The sequence below is a fragment of the Peromyscus californicus genome, unplaced genomic scaffold (genome assembly GCF_007827085.1).
Source record: "Peromyscus californicus insignis strain IS unplaced genomic scaffold, ASM782708v3 Scaffold_3__1_contigs__length_106647218, whole genome shotgun sequence".
In the NCBI taxonomy this organism is placed as follows: domain Eukaryota; kingdom Metazoa; phylum Chordata; class Mammalia; order Rodentia; family Cricetidae; genus Peromyscus; species Peromyscus californicus.
The window spans coordinates 91,612,025-91,630,142 of record NW_026294551.1 but is presented as its reverse complement, the minus strand read 5'-3'; the positions used below and the strand labels follow the sequence as shown (position 1 = coordinate 91,630,142).

The window sequence follows — 18,118 nt, the reverse complement described above, 5'->3', positions numbered from 1 at the left end:
ACCACAGTCCCAATCAGCTCAGGTACTGGCCCTGTAAACGACACTAGTTGACCAGACTGACAGCATGTCTGCTAAAGTAGCTCTCTCCTTTCTCTTTTCCCTGTATCACAACTGTCTGTCTCCACTTAAGCTTAACTAGCTCCCACCTGGCACCCCTCCCCCAGGTGTGGCTTTGTGAGCCCCAGTTCTATGCATCCTCTTGCCTAGGCTGGTCAAATGGTGGTCATTGGTCTATTCAAACACTAAGCCAGCTGCTGCTGGGAAAACACTTTTTCAGATAGGATTAGCACAGACAACCAGTGAACTCACAGTAAAGCTAATGTGTTATCCCATGATGTAAGGTAGCCTCATCCAATCAATGCAAAGCCCTGTGGTAGAGGGTTTTCAGGGGAGACAAGAAAACCCTGCCTGCCTTGTAAAGCTCAAACTTGCCAGCCCCACACTCAGGCGGGCTGGTCCTTCACGCCTCTTTCCTGTTTCCTTCGACGCCATGGCTCTGGAGAGATGCTGGCCGGCATGCTGCTCAGTCTAGAACTGGTCTCCCTGATTCCTTTTTCATCTCGGGGTGACACAGTAGCCAGAGGGAGCCTGCTGGGATGTTAGATGGCTCTCTGGTAAAAAATCCTCTGCTGATTCCTTAGCTGATGATTGGTGCTTCCAGGACTGCCCTGTCTTCTTCCATCCTCAGTTCACCTCTTACTGTCCCCCTACTCCACACCCCAGCAGCCTCTGCTGCTCTCCCAACACAGATGCTCCCACTCGGACCTCTACACTTGTGGGATCCTCTCACCCACGCCCTTGCTGTCAGCCTGCTCACTATTTCCTCCAGTGCTCACTCAAAGGCCTTCTCAGGGGCTTCTACTCATCCATGGGAAGCTGAAGCCATCTCCCAAAGCTGAGCACTCGGTACCCCGGAACGCTAGTGTTCCCTTCCTCCTATTTCTCTCTCACTAACATGAAGAGAGGTTTCTGGCTGGGAACGTGGCTCAGTGGGAGAATGCTTGCTAGCAGGAAGGAAGCTTCAGCCCCTTCCCTGGCACTACAAACGAATACACACAATAATGTGCTTCTCAAACAATAAGCCTTTTGTCTCTTTCACACATTCCTGTTTCCTTAGACCCTGTGATAGCAAGTTACATAAGTAAGAATATCATAAATACTTGCTGCTGGGGGAAAACAAACAAAGTGGGTGTTCGTTTGTTTGTTTGTTAGTAACTAAGGGTTTGGGGGTTTCTATTTTTATTTATGTGTGCATATATACCACACGTGTGCCTGTGTGCACAGGAATCAGAACAGTGACCGATCCCCTAAAGCTGGAGTAACAGGCAGTTGTGAGCCACCTACTCTGGGTGCTGGGAACTAAACTCAGGTTCTCCGGAAGAAACAAGTGCTCTTAGCCACTGAGCCATCCAGCTTTCTAGTCTCTAACAAAGGGTAGTTTGAAGTTTATTCTTCATGAGTTCCTAGGTTTTCAATAGTTCGCACTAGGCAGTATTTCTGTACAATCATATCAGACAACCTTTCCACTGAACTTTAAACCTGCTGATAGAAACTTTTGGAAAATTCAAAATTTTCCAGTGAGTATCTTTAGGAATTAATCATGAATACACATTAAAGTTTAATGACCTCAATGTTCACTGATAAGAGACTGATTAACTTATTATAACCTAGATGATCAAGCCAAACAGTTATTTAAAATGTGGGCCTGGTGGGTCATGCCTGTAATCCCAGAACTCAGGCAAAAGGATGCTGAAGCAAAAGAATCAGGAGTTCAAAGACAGCCTGGACTACATACTCAATAAGACCCTGTCTCAACAAACAAGCAAAATATATAGAGGTACTCAAGTTCACCAATATGTACCATATTTTTCAGTTATCTATATTTAAAAGTAGTTTATTATTGAGAATGCAATATGAAACATGAACATTCATAAAACAAAATATATGTAACATAAATAAAAGGTCAAGGCAAAAATATCACAGAATGAACAATAAAATAAAGTAATATAGCTAAATTATTTTTTCTGTATTATCTATTATTTTATTACCTATTTTCATTATTATCTATATCTATTTATTATTAACTACTATCTAAATTTCGACAGAGAAAAGATGTCACTTCATAAAATAAACAATTATAAACCAACAAGAGAAATAAAATCAGCAGTTTTACAAATGGCTATATAGTGTGAGGTTTATATCACAATTTTTTTTTCAAAGAGGAAAAAAAACCCACTTTCATGTAGTCTTAAGGCCCATTTACCTATTTCCTTGCCCTCAATTACACTGTAAAGCTTTATCCACCATGAATACTGCTCTGGAATGCATCAGTTGTCACTAAAGGAAAGCAAGATGCAGTGTTCTTGTCTCCCTACTGACATGGAGCGGCAGCACTGAGCAAGCTGAAGAGTGTACTAGAGTGTGGCCATCTGCATGTAAACTCCAAGTATAATGGGAACCAGCACGTGACAAGCGACAATTCCTCAAGTAAAACTTGGGATATTTTTTAGCACGTATTTTTTGATTGGAGAGACACGCAAAGGTTAAAGGACAGCTTGTGGGAGTCAGTCCTCTCTTTCTAAAAGGAAGCAGATAGAAACAAGCATCTTTACACACCCCCTGCTCCCCTGCCGTCTTGCCAGCACTGTGTATGTTGGCTTTCTGAGTTAGAGTCTAGGTAGTCCAGGCTAGCCCCAAACTCCCTAACAACCCCAGCTTCCCCCCCCCCCCCGGGGGGGGGATGCCACGCCACTCATGCTTAGCACTGGCAGGCCTGTTTTTCCATCCTTGCAACAATGGGGTGAAAGAGAGGAAAACGAGATTTCCCACACATTCCTACACTTCCCGGCCTCCTGAGTACTGAGATTATAAAAACACACCACCATAATATGGGCCTTTTTATAGCCTTCAGTACCAACTGTTCCTGTTCATTCTTAACTATATTTTTAGATGTTTAAATGCTGACAGAAATCAGTTATTTGTCAAACTTTTCCTCCCTGTTACAACATCTTAGGTTTGCTTTAAAGTGTCCCTGAAAACAGCAAAGCTGGAGGTCTGAAGACTGCTCAAGATTATTAAGATTAGTGTCTGTATGTACTTAGGAAGTTTCACAGCAAGAAGTTTTCAAATAAAATCCTCTGGAGAAAAGATCAATCCAGAGGTATACTGGGTAAGGAAGAGCTGAAGGAACACAATGCCCAGCCTCTTCGAAGCCTCTGCTGACTGAATATCAAACTGGGCTCCTTGGGACGTTGGGACACAGCCATCCTCATAACTGCGTGGCTGCAGGTGAAATAAAGGTGGTGACGGGTAGTGAGGTCACACACAGGTGGACTTGGAAGGGAAGTACCTGTTCTGTTTGACCTCCGCGCAATTAGCCCAAGGCTTTGTGAGAGCTACAGTCAGCTAGCTACATCTCTAGCCTAAGCACTTGTATTTTGCAGTTTCCTATAGAAAGGAAAAGTGGTTTGTTGTTCTTGTTTGTTTTGTTTTATTTGGGTTTTTGTTTGTTTGTCTGTTTTGGTTTTTCAAGACAGAGTCTCTCTGTGTAACCCTGGCTGTCCTGGAACTCGTTCTGTAGACCAGAGCTGGCCTCAAACTCACAGAGATTCACCTGCCTCTGCCTCCAGAGGGCTGGGATTTAAGGAATATGCCACCAACGCTCGGCTGAAAAGTGTGCTTTTTAATGCTCATAAAACATTAAAGACTCTAACACTGAGAAATTCCAAAGGTCACATCCCAAGCCTTCATATTTTTTTAGACCTGAAGTGCAATGAATAATCATAAGAAATAACAAATCTTCAATGTTTAGCAGAAAAAAAGACAGGAAAAAAATCAGGGGAGTCCACTGTCGGGCCAGAGGCATAGTATCTGAACAGAGAAAAAAAAACAAGAGCCACATCATCTGCCTGGTCTTCTAGCTTCCCTTTAACTTGCCCTGAACTACAAACAAAATGGTTTCTTCTTCAATAGAGAACTCCCTACAAGCAAAGAAACGAATTTCCACCCCTCAGAAGCAGGCCTTCAGCCTGAGGCATTTGGTATTGTTCCAATTGTTGGTAAAAACCTGTGCAGGGTAAAGAACTACCTTCCTTCACTTATTCAAAAGGGGGACAGGCTCCAGCTCAAGCAAGCAGAAGATCAATCTGGGTTTACCAACTTGGAGACCACCTGCAGCTCTCAAGGCACCTCACTCCCTCCAGTCCCAGAAGCTGCATCCGGTTGAAAGGTAGCATTCCCAGCCCTCAGGCTCACTGCTGAGTTCTTCTTACACAAAGGCAGCTAGGCTGGAGGCACTGAAATCTGAATCACATGATCCTCACTGAGGTTTCCAACAAACACCCCTACCCTAAGGAACACCGTCACTTATCAGTCTACCGCAGATAATCAGGTTCTATACTCAGGGTTTAGCTTTTCAGTTTTGACATTAAAAATAAAGGGAATTTGTTTCAATTCTAAAATGATTGCTGCCAAATTAAAGAAGGCAGTTGGCATTACAGTCTGGGGCAGCCGTGCAGTTCTAGATTCATAACCCAGTTCTGTTAAATAAATATATAACTTAGGCAAGTCAATCCAATTCTTTAACTTCATACACAAAGCAGCAGCCCAGGTCACTTCTCCACAGAAGATCCAGTGAAGGGGAGGGGTTATGACTCAGTGGGAGAATGCCTGCCTAGCACATGTAAGGCCTGGGGTTCAATCAATCCTCAGCACCAAAAATCAAACAAGAATCCTAGGTCACAACACATAGAAGGGAGAAAATAAAAGGTATGGTCATCAATGTTAATCATGCCAGAGTCCTGGCAAATCAGTGCTCTTGGATTATCTGATCTAAGAACCAACTAGTCAAACCTGGACTACTGACTCAGCTCAGCTAGATTCTGAGACATTCAAGCATTCCAAGCCAACTGTTGTAGAACATGGAGAGTGGATCAAACTTACACTGCTTAATATGACTCTATGAGCATATGTGGTTAGCTACCTTCAGAGAGCTCGCTCTCTCTCTCTCTCTCTCTCTCTCTCTCTCTCTCTCTCTCTCTCTCGCTCTCGCTCTCGCTCTCGCTCTCGCTCTCGCTCTCGCTCTCGCTCTCTCCATCTGCAGTTCAGTCTGGATTTTCACTTGTGGTTCTGCTTACTGCAGTAAGTTCCTTGACAGCAGGAGCAGGGAACAAATCTGTGCCTCTCATCTACACACTGGGGAACAGTCCATGCACAGCATACCAGAAACATAGTCATGGCATTAAATTCTCAGAAATCTACTCAAGCTTCCTAGCTCTAAGATTCAGGAGTGTTCATTTTGGCAAAGGGAACGTCTGAATTTAGCAAGCTTTTCTTCTTTTATGTTAAAATAAGTGACTAAACAAACCATACATTATATATCATTAGTACAATTTCCACAAATGAAGCTATGCTAAAAAAAAAAAAAAAAAAACCAGAAAGAGGGAAATTTAAAAAAAAAAAAAAAAGAAAGAAAGTACAGAGGGAAGAGTCTGCACTGAGGCAGCCTGGATCTCAAACACCTGCTGCGGCACTTCACAGCCCTCTAAACCTAAGTCATTCAGCGCACAGCATCTCAGTCTGGTGGCTGCATCATCTGCCTCAGTTGCTGCATGAGGAAAAGGGGACAGTAACACCTGCACCTCACAAGGCTGTCACAAAGCTGACAGATGTGAAGTACACAGCGTTGGTAAAAGACTCTGCTAACCCTCTCCACCAGCAAAATCTGCACTCGCTAAAGTAGCCTAGCTACAATGACTATATTCACTCCTGCTTTTTCAGAAAGTACAGCCAGCCACCCGGGACAACAGGCTGAAAGCTGCGGTTACTACTGGTCCAGTGTGTCAACTTCAGACCTCTAGAGGCCAAGCAAAGTCAACAAGGCTCTCCCCTCTTCCACAGCCTTTTTAAATGACATCCAGCGCCAAGGAAAGCCATCTTTGTAACAGAACAAAACACGAAGCCCATCAACAGGTGCTGGCTGGGGACAGCAGCAAAGAACAAAGGGCCAAGACTGCAGTCAGTGACACAGCACTTACCTAGTACACAAGGCCCTGGGTTCAATCTCCACCAAAAATCAAAACAAGAACTACATTTTAAAAGAAAAGTAAAAAGTAAAACTCTACGTGCACACTTTTTGTTTAAAATTGTAACCAACAACAATACATAAAACAATAAGTGAAAAGGAAAGAAATCTTCTAGGTTCATTTTCACACGGAACAAAATAATGACTTGGTAACTCCAATCGGCAAGGCCCTTGTTCATTTCACTAAGCTGCATGCCCTTTATTATAGGCCAGTCAAAGTAAAAGCTTAATAACCAAAACTCCCTACATGCATCTAACAGCAATAGTGCTCCCAATCACTGAAACAAGGTCCAATGAAGGCAACATTTCATCTTTTTTCCTCGGAGGAAGGTGACTTTGAAGAACTTTGAAGGCATTTCCCTATTTTCAGGAACCCATACTTCCTCCCACTCCCAAGCACTTCCAGAGAACTCGAAGCACCAGGACCCACACACGGACTGGTGCCTATGCTGCCCGATTACTTTAACTGAATACGGCAAAGAAAACCTCCGATTAATAACTTCATAAGTACAATTCTTCCCTACGTGTACTGCCAGCTCTGGCTAAAACTGGGTCAGCCCGCCACAAATCAAGGGCAGCCCTCAAGCACCCATTGAAGAGACAGACTTTTATAATGCAAATGCCCATTCCGTGGTGCTAAGGAGAGAGAGAGCACTGCAATACTGTCTGCCCTTTCAAGGCAAAGAGCCTGAGTGAAAGAAACACTGTACCCTAGACTTCGGACCTATCTTCTTCCGCAGAACCCCAGCTCTCTGTTAATGAAGTGCCAGCACAATTTTCTAAAGATAGCAATTTCAATCAATTACCACACCAGTGCTACTCAGAGGCTGGCAATAAGCAAAGAAGAGCCCAACACCAATATAAAAGAAACTTCTTCCTTCCAAACCCCTAGCACCATTTAAAGACTGTACACATGAATAGAAAGCCTTGAGAAGGAACAGTGAAATCATCCATGGCATCAATATCCCTCTAACTCGTTTCCTAAAATCTGGGCAGTATCAGCAGAACACCAAGAATTCAACACTGCTTTTAAAAGAACACTATACCAAACTGTATGAACTATGCAGTAGTAAAAGCTGATGTTGCTACTGACACATTTAATTAAACACACTCTCTAAACAGATTTTCCCAGGTAAAGCCATGATGGTTTTGGCCTTGGTTTTATCAGAAGTCATCAAGAGAGGTCACCAACTACACTCCTGCTACAGTGATATCCTAAGCAACCCCACCCCCACCCCTCCAACAGCCCCACCCAATATTACTTTATCTGTGGAATTCTCTGCTGGCCTTGGCCTGGAAAGCTGGGTGGACCCTGTGGACAGGTATTACATCTGGCCATTTTTTTGAAATTGGCTCAAACAGATGGTTCCCAGCAGCATAAAGCTGTGGTCTTCATAAACCTCAATTTGAGGTTTATAGAATAATGTTAACTAGTGATTCCCACCCCCTTTGGAATGGAGAAGAAAAGGCAAACCAAAAGATATTTCAAAATAGAAAAATCATCATTTCAATTATGAAACCCTCCCAACTCAAAACTGTTAAAGGTGCCAAATGGGAGATATCAGAATAGTCTGTTTTGTTGTTCAAAGGTTTAACTATTAAACATGAGAATCACAACTCTGAAGTGGGGCGGGGGAGAATTAAAAGGCAGGGGCAGAAAAGGAGAGCAAGAAAGGGCCCTTCGAGACCTGTTTGCTCGGAAGGGCCCTCTTAGTACTCCTCAGGGGGTGTCCAGGCTGGAGGAAAGCAGAGGGTTACACAGAACATTTAGCAGACTTAACATTGGATTAAACACACTACTGCAAGTTTCAACAAATGTTCATGGCATACGTAAAAACACATTTACAACAAGAAAGAAGAGAGGCACCTGGAGACATCTGACACTGGGCATGCTCTGCAGGCAACTCAGTGCGCACATGCTCTCTACCAGGTTGGCGCAGCCTAGCCACAAAGACCTTGGCACAGAACACTGCAGGATGACAAAAAGGAAGGAAGAGAAGAAGCAGTTAGAGGTGGCAACAAGTCACTCCTTCCCACAGGCAGTGTTAGTCGGGGCAGGGGCGCACCCATGCAGTTTAGAGGGCAGGGATGGTCCTGAGTTTCCTGAACCCTGGGGAGCAGGGCCCTTTCTGTCTTGCGGACAGGGATTTTGTACTGCCAACCATTCATTTCACAGGATACAGTAAACAGAATCAAGAGGGAGAGAATGCTTACATGAAAACCCACTAGAGGGAACTATGAGTTTGAGAGTAAAGCAAGACCACTCAAGAGAGTGTGACAATTCCCTAAGAGTAAGGGATTCTGGTCTCTCTCATACAATTGCTTAAGAAACTACTATAGCAGGCCTTCTGAATGTACCCCCTACCCCAACACTACACTATAAGAAAACGGAGACTCGGGTGTTGAATACTTTGCACAAGGACACACAGCCTAGGAGGGAAGAGCCAGGACTTTAAGGTTCAACCGATTTGTTGGCGATCAAATCCCACATTCTTTCCATAAGACTAGGATGCCTCTATGGAAACCCTTTGGTGACCCCAACACTCATTATGCCAATTCAGTTTTACACTTCTCTACAGTATAACTGCAGGAGACTTAAGAGAATGAGGCAAAGGAACAAGACAGATAAGTGAGAGATACAGGCAATTAAAACTGCTTGAAATACATGTCATTTTCAGTGTCATCGACATCTCTGCATTCTTCCAAGTTCTGTGACCTGAAACTTTTCACTCTGGACTTTACAAACTTGGTGACAAGACTAGGAACTAAAAGCTTAACTCACTGACTCCATTCCACCCTTGCTGCTTTCAAAAGAACTAAGAAAATGTAACGTGAAAGTGAGCATATATTATAGCTAATATACAGTAACCATCAGACTATAGCTTTATACATGTGCTGGGGGCAGGGGGGAGACAGGGTTTCTCTATAGCCCTGGCTGTCCTGGAACTCACTCTGTAGACCACGCCGGCCTCAAACTCAAGCGATCTGCCTGTCCCTGCCTCCCGAGGGCTGGGATTAAAGGCGTGGGCCACTGCCACTCCTAGGCTTACATTGCCGAATGTTCTACGCTCAGTACGAGTGGGTTCTAAACCAAGAGAGCTTTGCTTGTAACAGAGAGACCTGGGCTCCAGCACTTCCTGCTCACTAGTTACAGCTCACTCACAAGGTAGATATACTGAGGTTATTGAGAAAGGGCCTGTGAACCCAGGACACAAAATCAGAGAAAACAAACGGAGGGGGCTACGGTGCATTTCTCTAAGCGATGCACACACCACACATTTCCAGCCTGAGTGTTGACTCTGTACAGGCTTTGCACGGTCAATGGGGTGTCGAAGCGTCTGCTGCTCCAGGACAGGCTTTGCTGCTCAACAGTTCCACAACACAGAAAAGAAACCCCAGAAAGACCTGAGCACATTTTATAAAATACGGTGGAAGTGGCTGCCATTTACTGAGCTCCTCTGACCGGTTCCTATTAGGACAACTGTCACGGTAAACTCTCAGGTCACTCCTGAAGGGCAGATCCTATCTCGGTCTACAGGTGATCTACAAAACACCATCTTGTCTAAGGTTCTCAGGAATGCGGGCTGGTTCTACCACAGCAAGCTCTCTACCTGCAGGAACTATGTATTATGCACACTGGTTCTATCAGAATGAGTTACTGTGTGGTCAGAGAAAGCCCCACACCCCATGTCCATTACCTGGATTAGTTAAGGCAAATCAACTCCCAAGAACCTCTATAGTTCAATTCAGGATTCTACTAGCATTTTTGTTGTTGTTTTTCTTTATTGGCAGTCCTGGGGATAGAAGCCAAGACCTCTGCACATGCTAGGCAAGTGTTCTACAACTGAGGAGAATTTAGCTTTCTTTCTGGAATATTTAGTTTGCTGAAGCACAGAATCACTCAGCTCCTAGGCAAGAGAGTAAAGACCATATCAGCATTCTCTAACACCAAATTAACAAAGTTCGCTTGTAATCAAGTTTCATTTATTCAGTAAATAGTCACGTTCCTCTCTAAAGCTTCCTTTCTGCACCTGCAGCAAGGACTCAACTCAGTCTCACGAGTTCCAGGAAAGCTTCCTGAGCTATACCCCCAAATCTGCTTCACAACTTTTTAAAGAGTATTCCAGAGAAGACTTGTTTGCTTGCTTTGGCTTCTTTTATTATAATTTTTAATGGGGGGGGGGATTAAATGCCATGACACAGGGGTAGAGGTCAGGGGATGGCTTAGAATAGTCAACTCTCTCCTTTTTACCCTCCACATGGTTGAAAGGGTTCCCAGGATAGAATTCGGGTCACCAGACCTAGTAGCAAGCACCTTTACCTACTAAACCATCTTACTCGCCCCATTTTTGTTTTGTTGAGACAGAATCTCACTATGCAGCCTAGTTTGACCTCGACCCCGTGATCCTCCAACCTGAGCCTCCCCAGCGCTAGAACTACAGGTTGTTTGCCGGCTCGGCCAACTCTAGTCAGGGAAAAAATCCTCTAAAGGACTCGCTGATGATCTGTTTCAAGAGTTTACCTTCTTATCATCCACAGTAGACACTACAGAAGAACGGTAGAAGTGATCCCTAAGAGCTGACGTGTCTCATGGTGCTAACCACAACTTTCTTGTCTAAAAACCACACAGTGCAAGGTCTGAGCTGGGGCTGATCCTAGTAATCCTAAATTAGAGTACCAGCTCCCCAGCCTTTGACAGTCTGCTTGAGAACAGGAGCTGCAGAGGCAGCAGGCTCCCAGGCACCGCCCAGCTGGGGCTGTAAAGCAAGTGCCAAGACCTAGCTAGCAGTCAGAAATCTCCACTTTCAGCTCACCCAGCTCTGCCATCTTCCAGGTCAAGATGAGGCTAAGACAGCGGTACTTAAAAGGTCTTAAACGTGTTCCATGCCAACACCCAGCTGTCCTGGAGATAGCTGACCGAAGTTTACACTGCTGGAAACAGTCTTTACTCAACAGAAAAGGCCACTGTAGGAAACCCCTGCACCTTGTAATAAGGAAGTTCACACATGCTGCCCTACGCACCAGGAAGACAGAGGTCCAACCTGACAACGGCAAAAACAAAAGGTCTACATTCACTAGCCTGAGAACACCAAATAAAATGCAACTAGGACCTTAACAGTGATTGACTCTTGACACTTCTAATTTACATTTTAGGACTTGGTTGGAAATTCATGTTGTCGTTTTTTTTTAATAATTAAAAATGTCTTCTCGTCAGCTATGTTCACAATGTAACTATTCCCTCCTTTCTTGTATATTTTTTTAAGATAACAGTGAAATATCTTATCTACTGTCATAGCAGGTCTGAATGGCATATTTGCCAGTCTTAACAAACATGCACTGACCTGGTCACTAACCCACCAATACCAGGCGAGCCTTTCTTCCTGCAACTTTAGCATCAAGCTCCAGAGACTCTCACAAGGACCATCCCAGGGGCCATAAACTCGCCACTATACAGTTGTTACCATTTCATATTTAGCTGCTTATAATGTCCAGGATTCTAATTTATGATTACTCATATTCATAGAAAACATGAAATCATTCATACTAGGTTCTGGTATTACTGGCAAATATACAATCAGGAGGAATACATTTTCCAACTCTAAACTCAAATAAAACACTGGCCAAGGAAGCTAACAATGCTTATTGACTCTGCCACATTCATCACGATCTGGGAAACACTTAAATCAATAAAAAATAGGAATAATAGCCCTTTGGTATTTTTCAAAAGCAGAAAGTTTATTAAAGGAGGTAAGAGAGACATGTCCTAGGCTCTCTCTATTACCATAGGAACCACAAAGCAAATGACAGAAAGTAGCTGCCACAACCTTGTCTTCTCACTGGCCAGCGTGCACAAACGCCACAAGGCTACCGCTGGTCTGGTTCTAGATGGCATCGTTCCCAATCTCCTGCCCCGACTCCTTCTCAAAGAGACAACTCTTTTAAAGCTGTGTACAGAGGTATGTTCCATCATCTCTCTAATGTTTCTTGACTTAGAAATCTGCATTGTTATTGGTTTCCCAGAATCCCCTCAAGTATTTTTCTTTAAACCACTTCCCACCAAGTCAAATCATTAACTTCATCTAATTCCTATCAAGATGCCTGAGATGACCAAGTTGAATGTCTTCAACCCCACGACATTCAATAAAAATGTATCTGAACTTTTGTCTATCTACACAGAAAAAAATAAAAAACAAAACTTTCCTCTAGACACAGGAAGAGATCTAGACAATGTATAAACACACAGACACACCACAAAAAGGCAACCTATCCAAAGGAGGAGGCGACCAAGCTGAAAATGATGAGTAGGGGCAGCCAGGGAAAAGAAAAGATGAGTTTCCAGCAGAATAAAGAGCATAAGCTTGACTAAGCAATGGCACAGCTTCTGCAAGGGCAAAAGTCAGTGGAGCACTAACACTTAACAGAGGGGCCACAGACATGGCTCAGCAGGTAAGAGCACTTATCTCTTCCCGGATCCGAGTTCAAGTCCCAGCACCCACACTGGTGTCTTACAACCACCAGTTACTCAAGCTCCAGAGGATCTGACACTTCTGGCTTCCATGGGCACAAGCATTCATGTGCATATACCCCTGACATCAACACGCATGCACGCACGCACACATTAAATAAAACAAATCTTTTTAAAAATGGGTCATAAGTTCTTAGCCCAACAAGTAGGTAATGGAGGACACTATCAATCCAAAGCGGCTTTAAAAACCAACAAACAAAAACCTGTTTCTAGAATGTGTAGTAAACACACAAGTACAAAAAGTCTATTAAAAAAGAATCTGGGGCTGGAGAGATGGCTGAGTGGTTAAGAGCACTATCTGCTCTTCCAGAGGACCGGGGTTCAATTCCCAGCATCCACATGGCAGCTCACAACTGTCTGTAACTCCAATTCCAGGAGATCTGGCATCCTCATACAGACATACATGCAGGCAAAACACCAGTGTGCATAAAATAAAAATAAATTATTTAAAAAAAAATAATCCAATGGTAACAGGTAGAAGCAAATAGTACAAAACCACACCTGTCTTTAGTAGATTACTGTACATTTTGTTCAAACTAAATAAGTATGAGTGCTTGGATCATTTAAGCAAGATAATTAAGATCTGTTAAGCAAGATATTTAAAAATTTAATAATCGGGGACAGGAGAGAGGGGGCTCAGGAGGTAACATGCCTGCTGCATAAGCATAAAGACCAGTAAGTGTTCAGATCCCCAGCACACAGAAAAGCTGTGTGGAGTGGACACACTTGGAAACCCTGGCACTGGGGAGGCAGCAGGAGGAACCCTGGAGTTCTCCTTGGTCAGTCGACTAGCTCATCACTGAGCTCCCGGTTCAGGGACCAGCTGTCTCAAAAGCTAAGGTAGAGGGCACTGAGGACAGCATTGCCTCCACATGCCTGCACAGACACCCATGGACGGACACATGCACATAAGCGCATACACACGCACGCGCACACACACACGGTAGTAGTAATAATAATAATACTGTTAATTCACAATTTAATTGCATTTTCCATACCTTTAAAAAATACAATACTGATCCATACCTTCATGTGTTAACAACAGTCTTTCAAATAGAATGACTTTGTTAAAACAAAATTGGATAATAATGTGTCATGTGACCATGACAGTTCACATTTAATTCTTAGCACGTGTACTTTAGAATTGCATACGTACTTGCCACTGACATTACATCAGATTATTTTCAAGCTGATATTGTATATTGAGATATACAATAAGGGAACAAAATAACAAGGGGTAAAGGAAGATGTGGGGAAGAAAGGGGAGAGCACAATAAGGAAAATGGAAATTTACTATCTGCTGAGTTTGAAAGATTCAAACAAGGCCAAAGAGTGATAGAAATAGCCAGAGCCCAACTTATTCTTACCCACTATTCTCTCAGTTCTGAGTGATGATCCAGGAAAAGACACTCAAACCCCAAAGCTCACAAAACCATCATGATCTGCATGAATATCTCTGGAAGAGGGAGAGATGAAGGCTAACGAATTTGTTTGTCTGTTCATTTTACATTGCTAGAGAATGAACCCAAGCCGCATACATGCTAGGGAAGTACTGTCAACGACCTCTGCCCCAACCCTTCTTTTTTCCTTATGAGTAGCACAGAGTTTAATTAAGGTTGCTACAAGAGCTTGGGTGATGAGTTATGTACAGGAGCACATGCAACTAGACTGTCACTTAGGAAAAGGTCTCTCAGCCGGGCACGGTGCCACATGCTTTTAATCCCAGCATTCAGGAGGCAGAGGCAGGAGGATCTCTGTGAGTTCGAGGCCAGCCTGGTCTACAGAGCTAGTTCCAGGACAGGCAGTGCTACAAAAAGAAACCCTGTCTCAAAAAGAGTCTCTCCTCTTGCTCCACTCACAACCATGAACTGAAATTAGCAAGGTAGAACCAGGAGAGTAAGGGCCATCCTCTACTACGTAGTGAGTTCCAGGCCAGTCTGGGGTATATGAAACCCTGCCTTTAAAAAAAAAAAGTAGATCTAGAATTCTGACTCCAAACCCCCTGCTCCCTTTTCTAATTTACACTGCCTATCATTCTCTGTTAATATTAGACTCTCCAAAGTGGCACCTCCCTTGGTTAATTCACATTTTCTCACCCTGCTGCTCATTTCTCAGTCTTAATGGACTGTAACTGAGGAGCTGACATGACATAGCCTCTGAGGTGCAGCCGCACAACATGGATTCACAGCGGGAAAAGCGCGTGTATCATTGACTCATCAATTTACAAGTAAGATATTACATTAAGGGGAAAAGACAAAGATGTCCATCAGATCAGATCACTATTCATAATAATAAAGAAAACTCCAGCAACAAGGACCAATCAGTAAGTTACGGATTACCCGTAAGAAAAGCATGTTTCTGCCACACAGGACCATCCAGCAGAAGCTTATTCATGATCCAGACAGGTGTTCATAGAAAAATTCCAATACACAGAAGTAATTTGAAAAGCTTTACATGAATAAAGGCAGTAACTCAGGACTCACAATTATGATCCCATTTTAATACATATAAAATACTCAAAATAAGATGCAGTTATTTTTATTTTATTCTTTCAGTCAGCCACATACAATTGGAAATACAGCATCCATGCTTCTGGATCCTATCTCCTGAGTGCACTTCATATGTAACACTGGCCTTTCCATCCTCACTTGGGGATCTCGTCACAGCAACCTATCCCTCAACTGCAGGCCCCTGACCTTCAACAAAGGGGACAAGCAGATGGGGATAAACAGCTGTCGGTTTGGCTACTCTTATTGGCAAAGGCATTACCGCAGCTACCAGATAACTGAGCTCCAGTCAGAAACCCAGTCTTCCATCTAAGAGGAACAGTACTTTACTGTGGCGGCCCACGCTCTACCATGTTCTACACCACGAGGACTTTCAGCTGACAGGATAAAGTGGCGTCTTGGTTGTCATATTTGACCTAGAAACTGAGACAAGCTGCCATCGGCTACTTCTTTCCTTCCCATTGGCTGTGGCTCCGTGGGTTCGTGCCCTCGGGGTCCCTGTGTGCTGCAGACTTGCTAACCAGCTTGACCCTACCACAAGGTGGTGGCCGCAGACGGTGGTTAGGTCACAGGAGCATCATCACACTGAGAAGGATAGTGTAGGTCAGGGGTTCTCAGGTGGTCTCTTCCGAATGAACTCCTGCCATTCTAAACACACCTCTCACGGTCACAAGATCCTCACTGGAAACCAAACAGATGAAGCAGCAGATCCTGGACTGTCAGCTTCCAAAACTGTCATCTACACAACCTTTTTTCTTTGAAAGGACCCAGCTTCAGGTATTTCATCACGACAACAGAAGACAGATTAATATACCACCCCAGGCACAGGTGCAAGCTCATCCATCCCAGGTCCTTCTACCTCACAAACCAAAAACCTTCGAGTGTCTTTGGAAACCTCTACATAAGACTCTAACTCCCTTCTAGCATACCAGGTTTTCATGTGAGAGAGTGCAAAATTTATCATGTTTTATATAGAACAACAGAACATATGGGAAGTCAAAAACTTTTCCCCATATGATAAACACTCTCATTTTCTCCTAGGAAGAGAAAGCTATTTCAGGAAGATGGCTTGAGAACAATTAACCTTTTCATTTTAAGTTGTTTGTTTATTCAAAAATATTTGTTGTACAGGCCAGTATACTAAATGCTTCAGCAAACATTGCAAGAAATTAAACCAAATATTCTGGTATCAAAACTATTTATGCAAATAAAGCTATATTTTCCAGTTTACTAAAGGGAGAAATGTAGCTAATTCCTTATAGTACAAAATGCTGTAAACAAACCTCATCTCACTGTCTTAGCACTAAAATTAGTTGGTATGTGAAAAAAGTGATTCCTGCCCCTGCAAACTATGAATCAATGCTTAAAATGGAAAGCAAGGGTCTGGAGAGATGGCTCAGTGGTTAAGAGCACTGACTGCTCTTCCACAGGACCCGGGTTCAATTCCCAGCACCCACATGACAGCTCACAACTGTCTATAAAACTCCAGTTCCAGGGGACCTGACACCCATGGCAAAACACCAATGCACACAAAATAAAATAAGTTAGCTTAAAAATAATTTTAAAAAAAGGAGAGCAAGCTGGGCATGGGACTCAGGCCTGTAACCCCAGCACTAAGGAGGCAAGGTCACCGTGCTGAGCTATACAGGCTAGGTTATACAGTAAGTTCCAGGACAACCTGGACTTTACAGTAAGTTCCCAGACAGCCTAGGTGAGAGCAAGACTGTCAAAAAAAGAGGACAATAAAAACCCAAAGCAAAGCGGTGGTGGTGCACACCTTTAATCCCAGCACTTGGGAAGCAGAGCCAGGCGGATCTCTGTGAGTTCGAGGGCAGTCTGGGCTACAGAGTGAGTTCCAGGAAAGGTGCAAAGCTATACAGAGAAACCCTGTCTCAGAAAAAAAAAAAAAAAAAAAAATCAAAACAAAACTAAACTATGGATTCTGCTAGCAGCCTTGGGAATTCAAACCTTACACCATCTAAACAAGCCTCTGCAATCTCTAAACATTAATAACTTTCAGGAGTTAACCAGTCTCCTCTCCCCCAAATAAACACCCCCGCCCCCAATGGTAGGGCCTCGATGCCCACATTTTTACAGATAACAGACTTAGCAGTGCTGATCAAAATTTTGCTTCTTCAAGAACTCAGAAGTGAAGAAGTACAAGCTCGGCTATCGTGGGGCATGTTTTATTAGCCCTTAATCTTAAATTTTTTATTACATTTCTATTGGTTTATTTTGTGCACATGACAGGTGTGTGGAAGTCAGAGAATAACTTAAGGGAGTGGGTTCCCTCTTTCCACCCTGTGGGTCTCAGGGTGCAACTGGATCCTCAGGGCTCCACCTTGGCAAGAGGTGGCTTTGCTCCTCAGCCATCTCACTTCACACTTGATCTTTCCGTATAGCTACTGGTCACACACCCTAAACTGACCATGATTTGAAGAAGAACGCTGCATGCTTTACAGCCCACTAGGCACCCAGAACAACTGAGCGATCTTTCAGGCCGGCCTCAGGAAGATACTCCTGGGCTAGCTGTGAGTCTCCCCCCCCACCCCCCACGACAGACAGACAGACAGACAGACAGACACACACACACACACACACACACACACACACACACACACACTGTCTGCTTCCTGCAGGTAACCAGGTGAAGGAGACTGCTGCTCACTTCTTGAAGCCAGGGATTTCACTGGATGCTGTAGCTGAAAGGGCCTTTATAACCATTGTGTTCATCCCATCATTACACTGCTTTTCCAGCCATGTCCTCTACAGCTCTGGCCTTAAGCTGTTAGTATGCAGCCATTCAAAGCACACAATCTTAACACCAGATCATGGTAATGATGATAAAGTCAGTCTAAAAGCTAATAGGTGATTTTGCAAGTGTGGTTCTCACACAGACGAAGCAGTGAAGCCATGCAAAGGCCCTATATAAATTTCAGAGATACTGGATGCTTATCATCTCGATGCAAACCCTTTTTAGCACCACTGTTTCAATAATTCTAT

The 18,118-nt window shown here is 43.6% G+C and overlaps 1 protein-coding gene across 4 annotated transcripts in view; it reads right to left on the bottom strand.

Moving 5' to 3' along the window:
• Fbxw11 (F-box and WD repeat domain containing 11) overlaps positions 1 to 18,118 on the bottom strand; it is a 102,824-nt gene that overhangs the window by 57,501 nt on the left and 27,205 nt on the right. For 2 of the 4 annotated variants that reach the window (XM_052758994.1, XM_052758996.1), the window contains exon 2: positions 7,950 to 8,051. The exons of the other annotated variants lie outside the window; for them this stretch is intronic. In XM_052758994.1, coding sequence (XP_052614954.1) covers positions 7,950 to 8,051 — 102 coding nt within the window. The remainder of the gene's footprint in view (positions 1 to 7,949; positions 8,052 to 18,118) is intronic. 4 annotated transcript variants of the gene reach the window in all.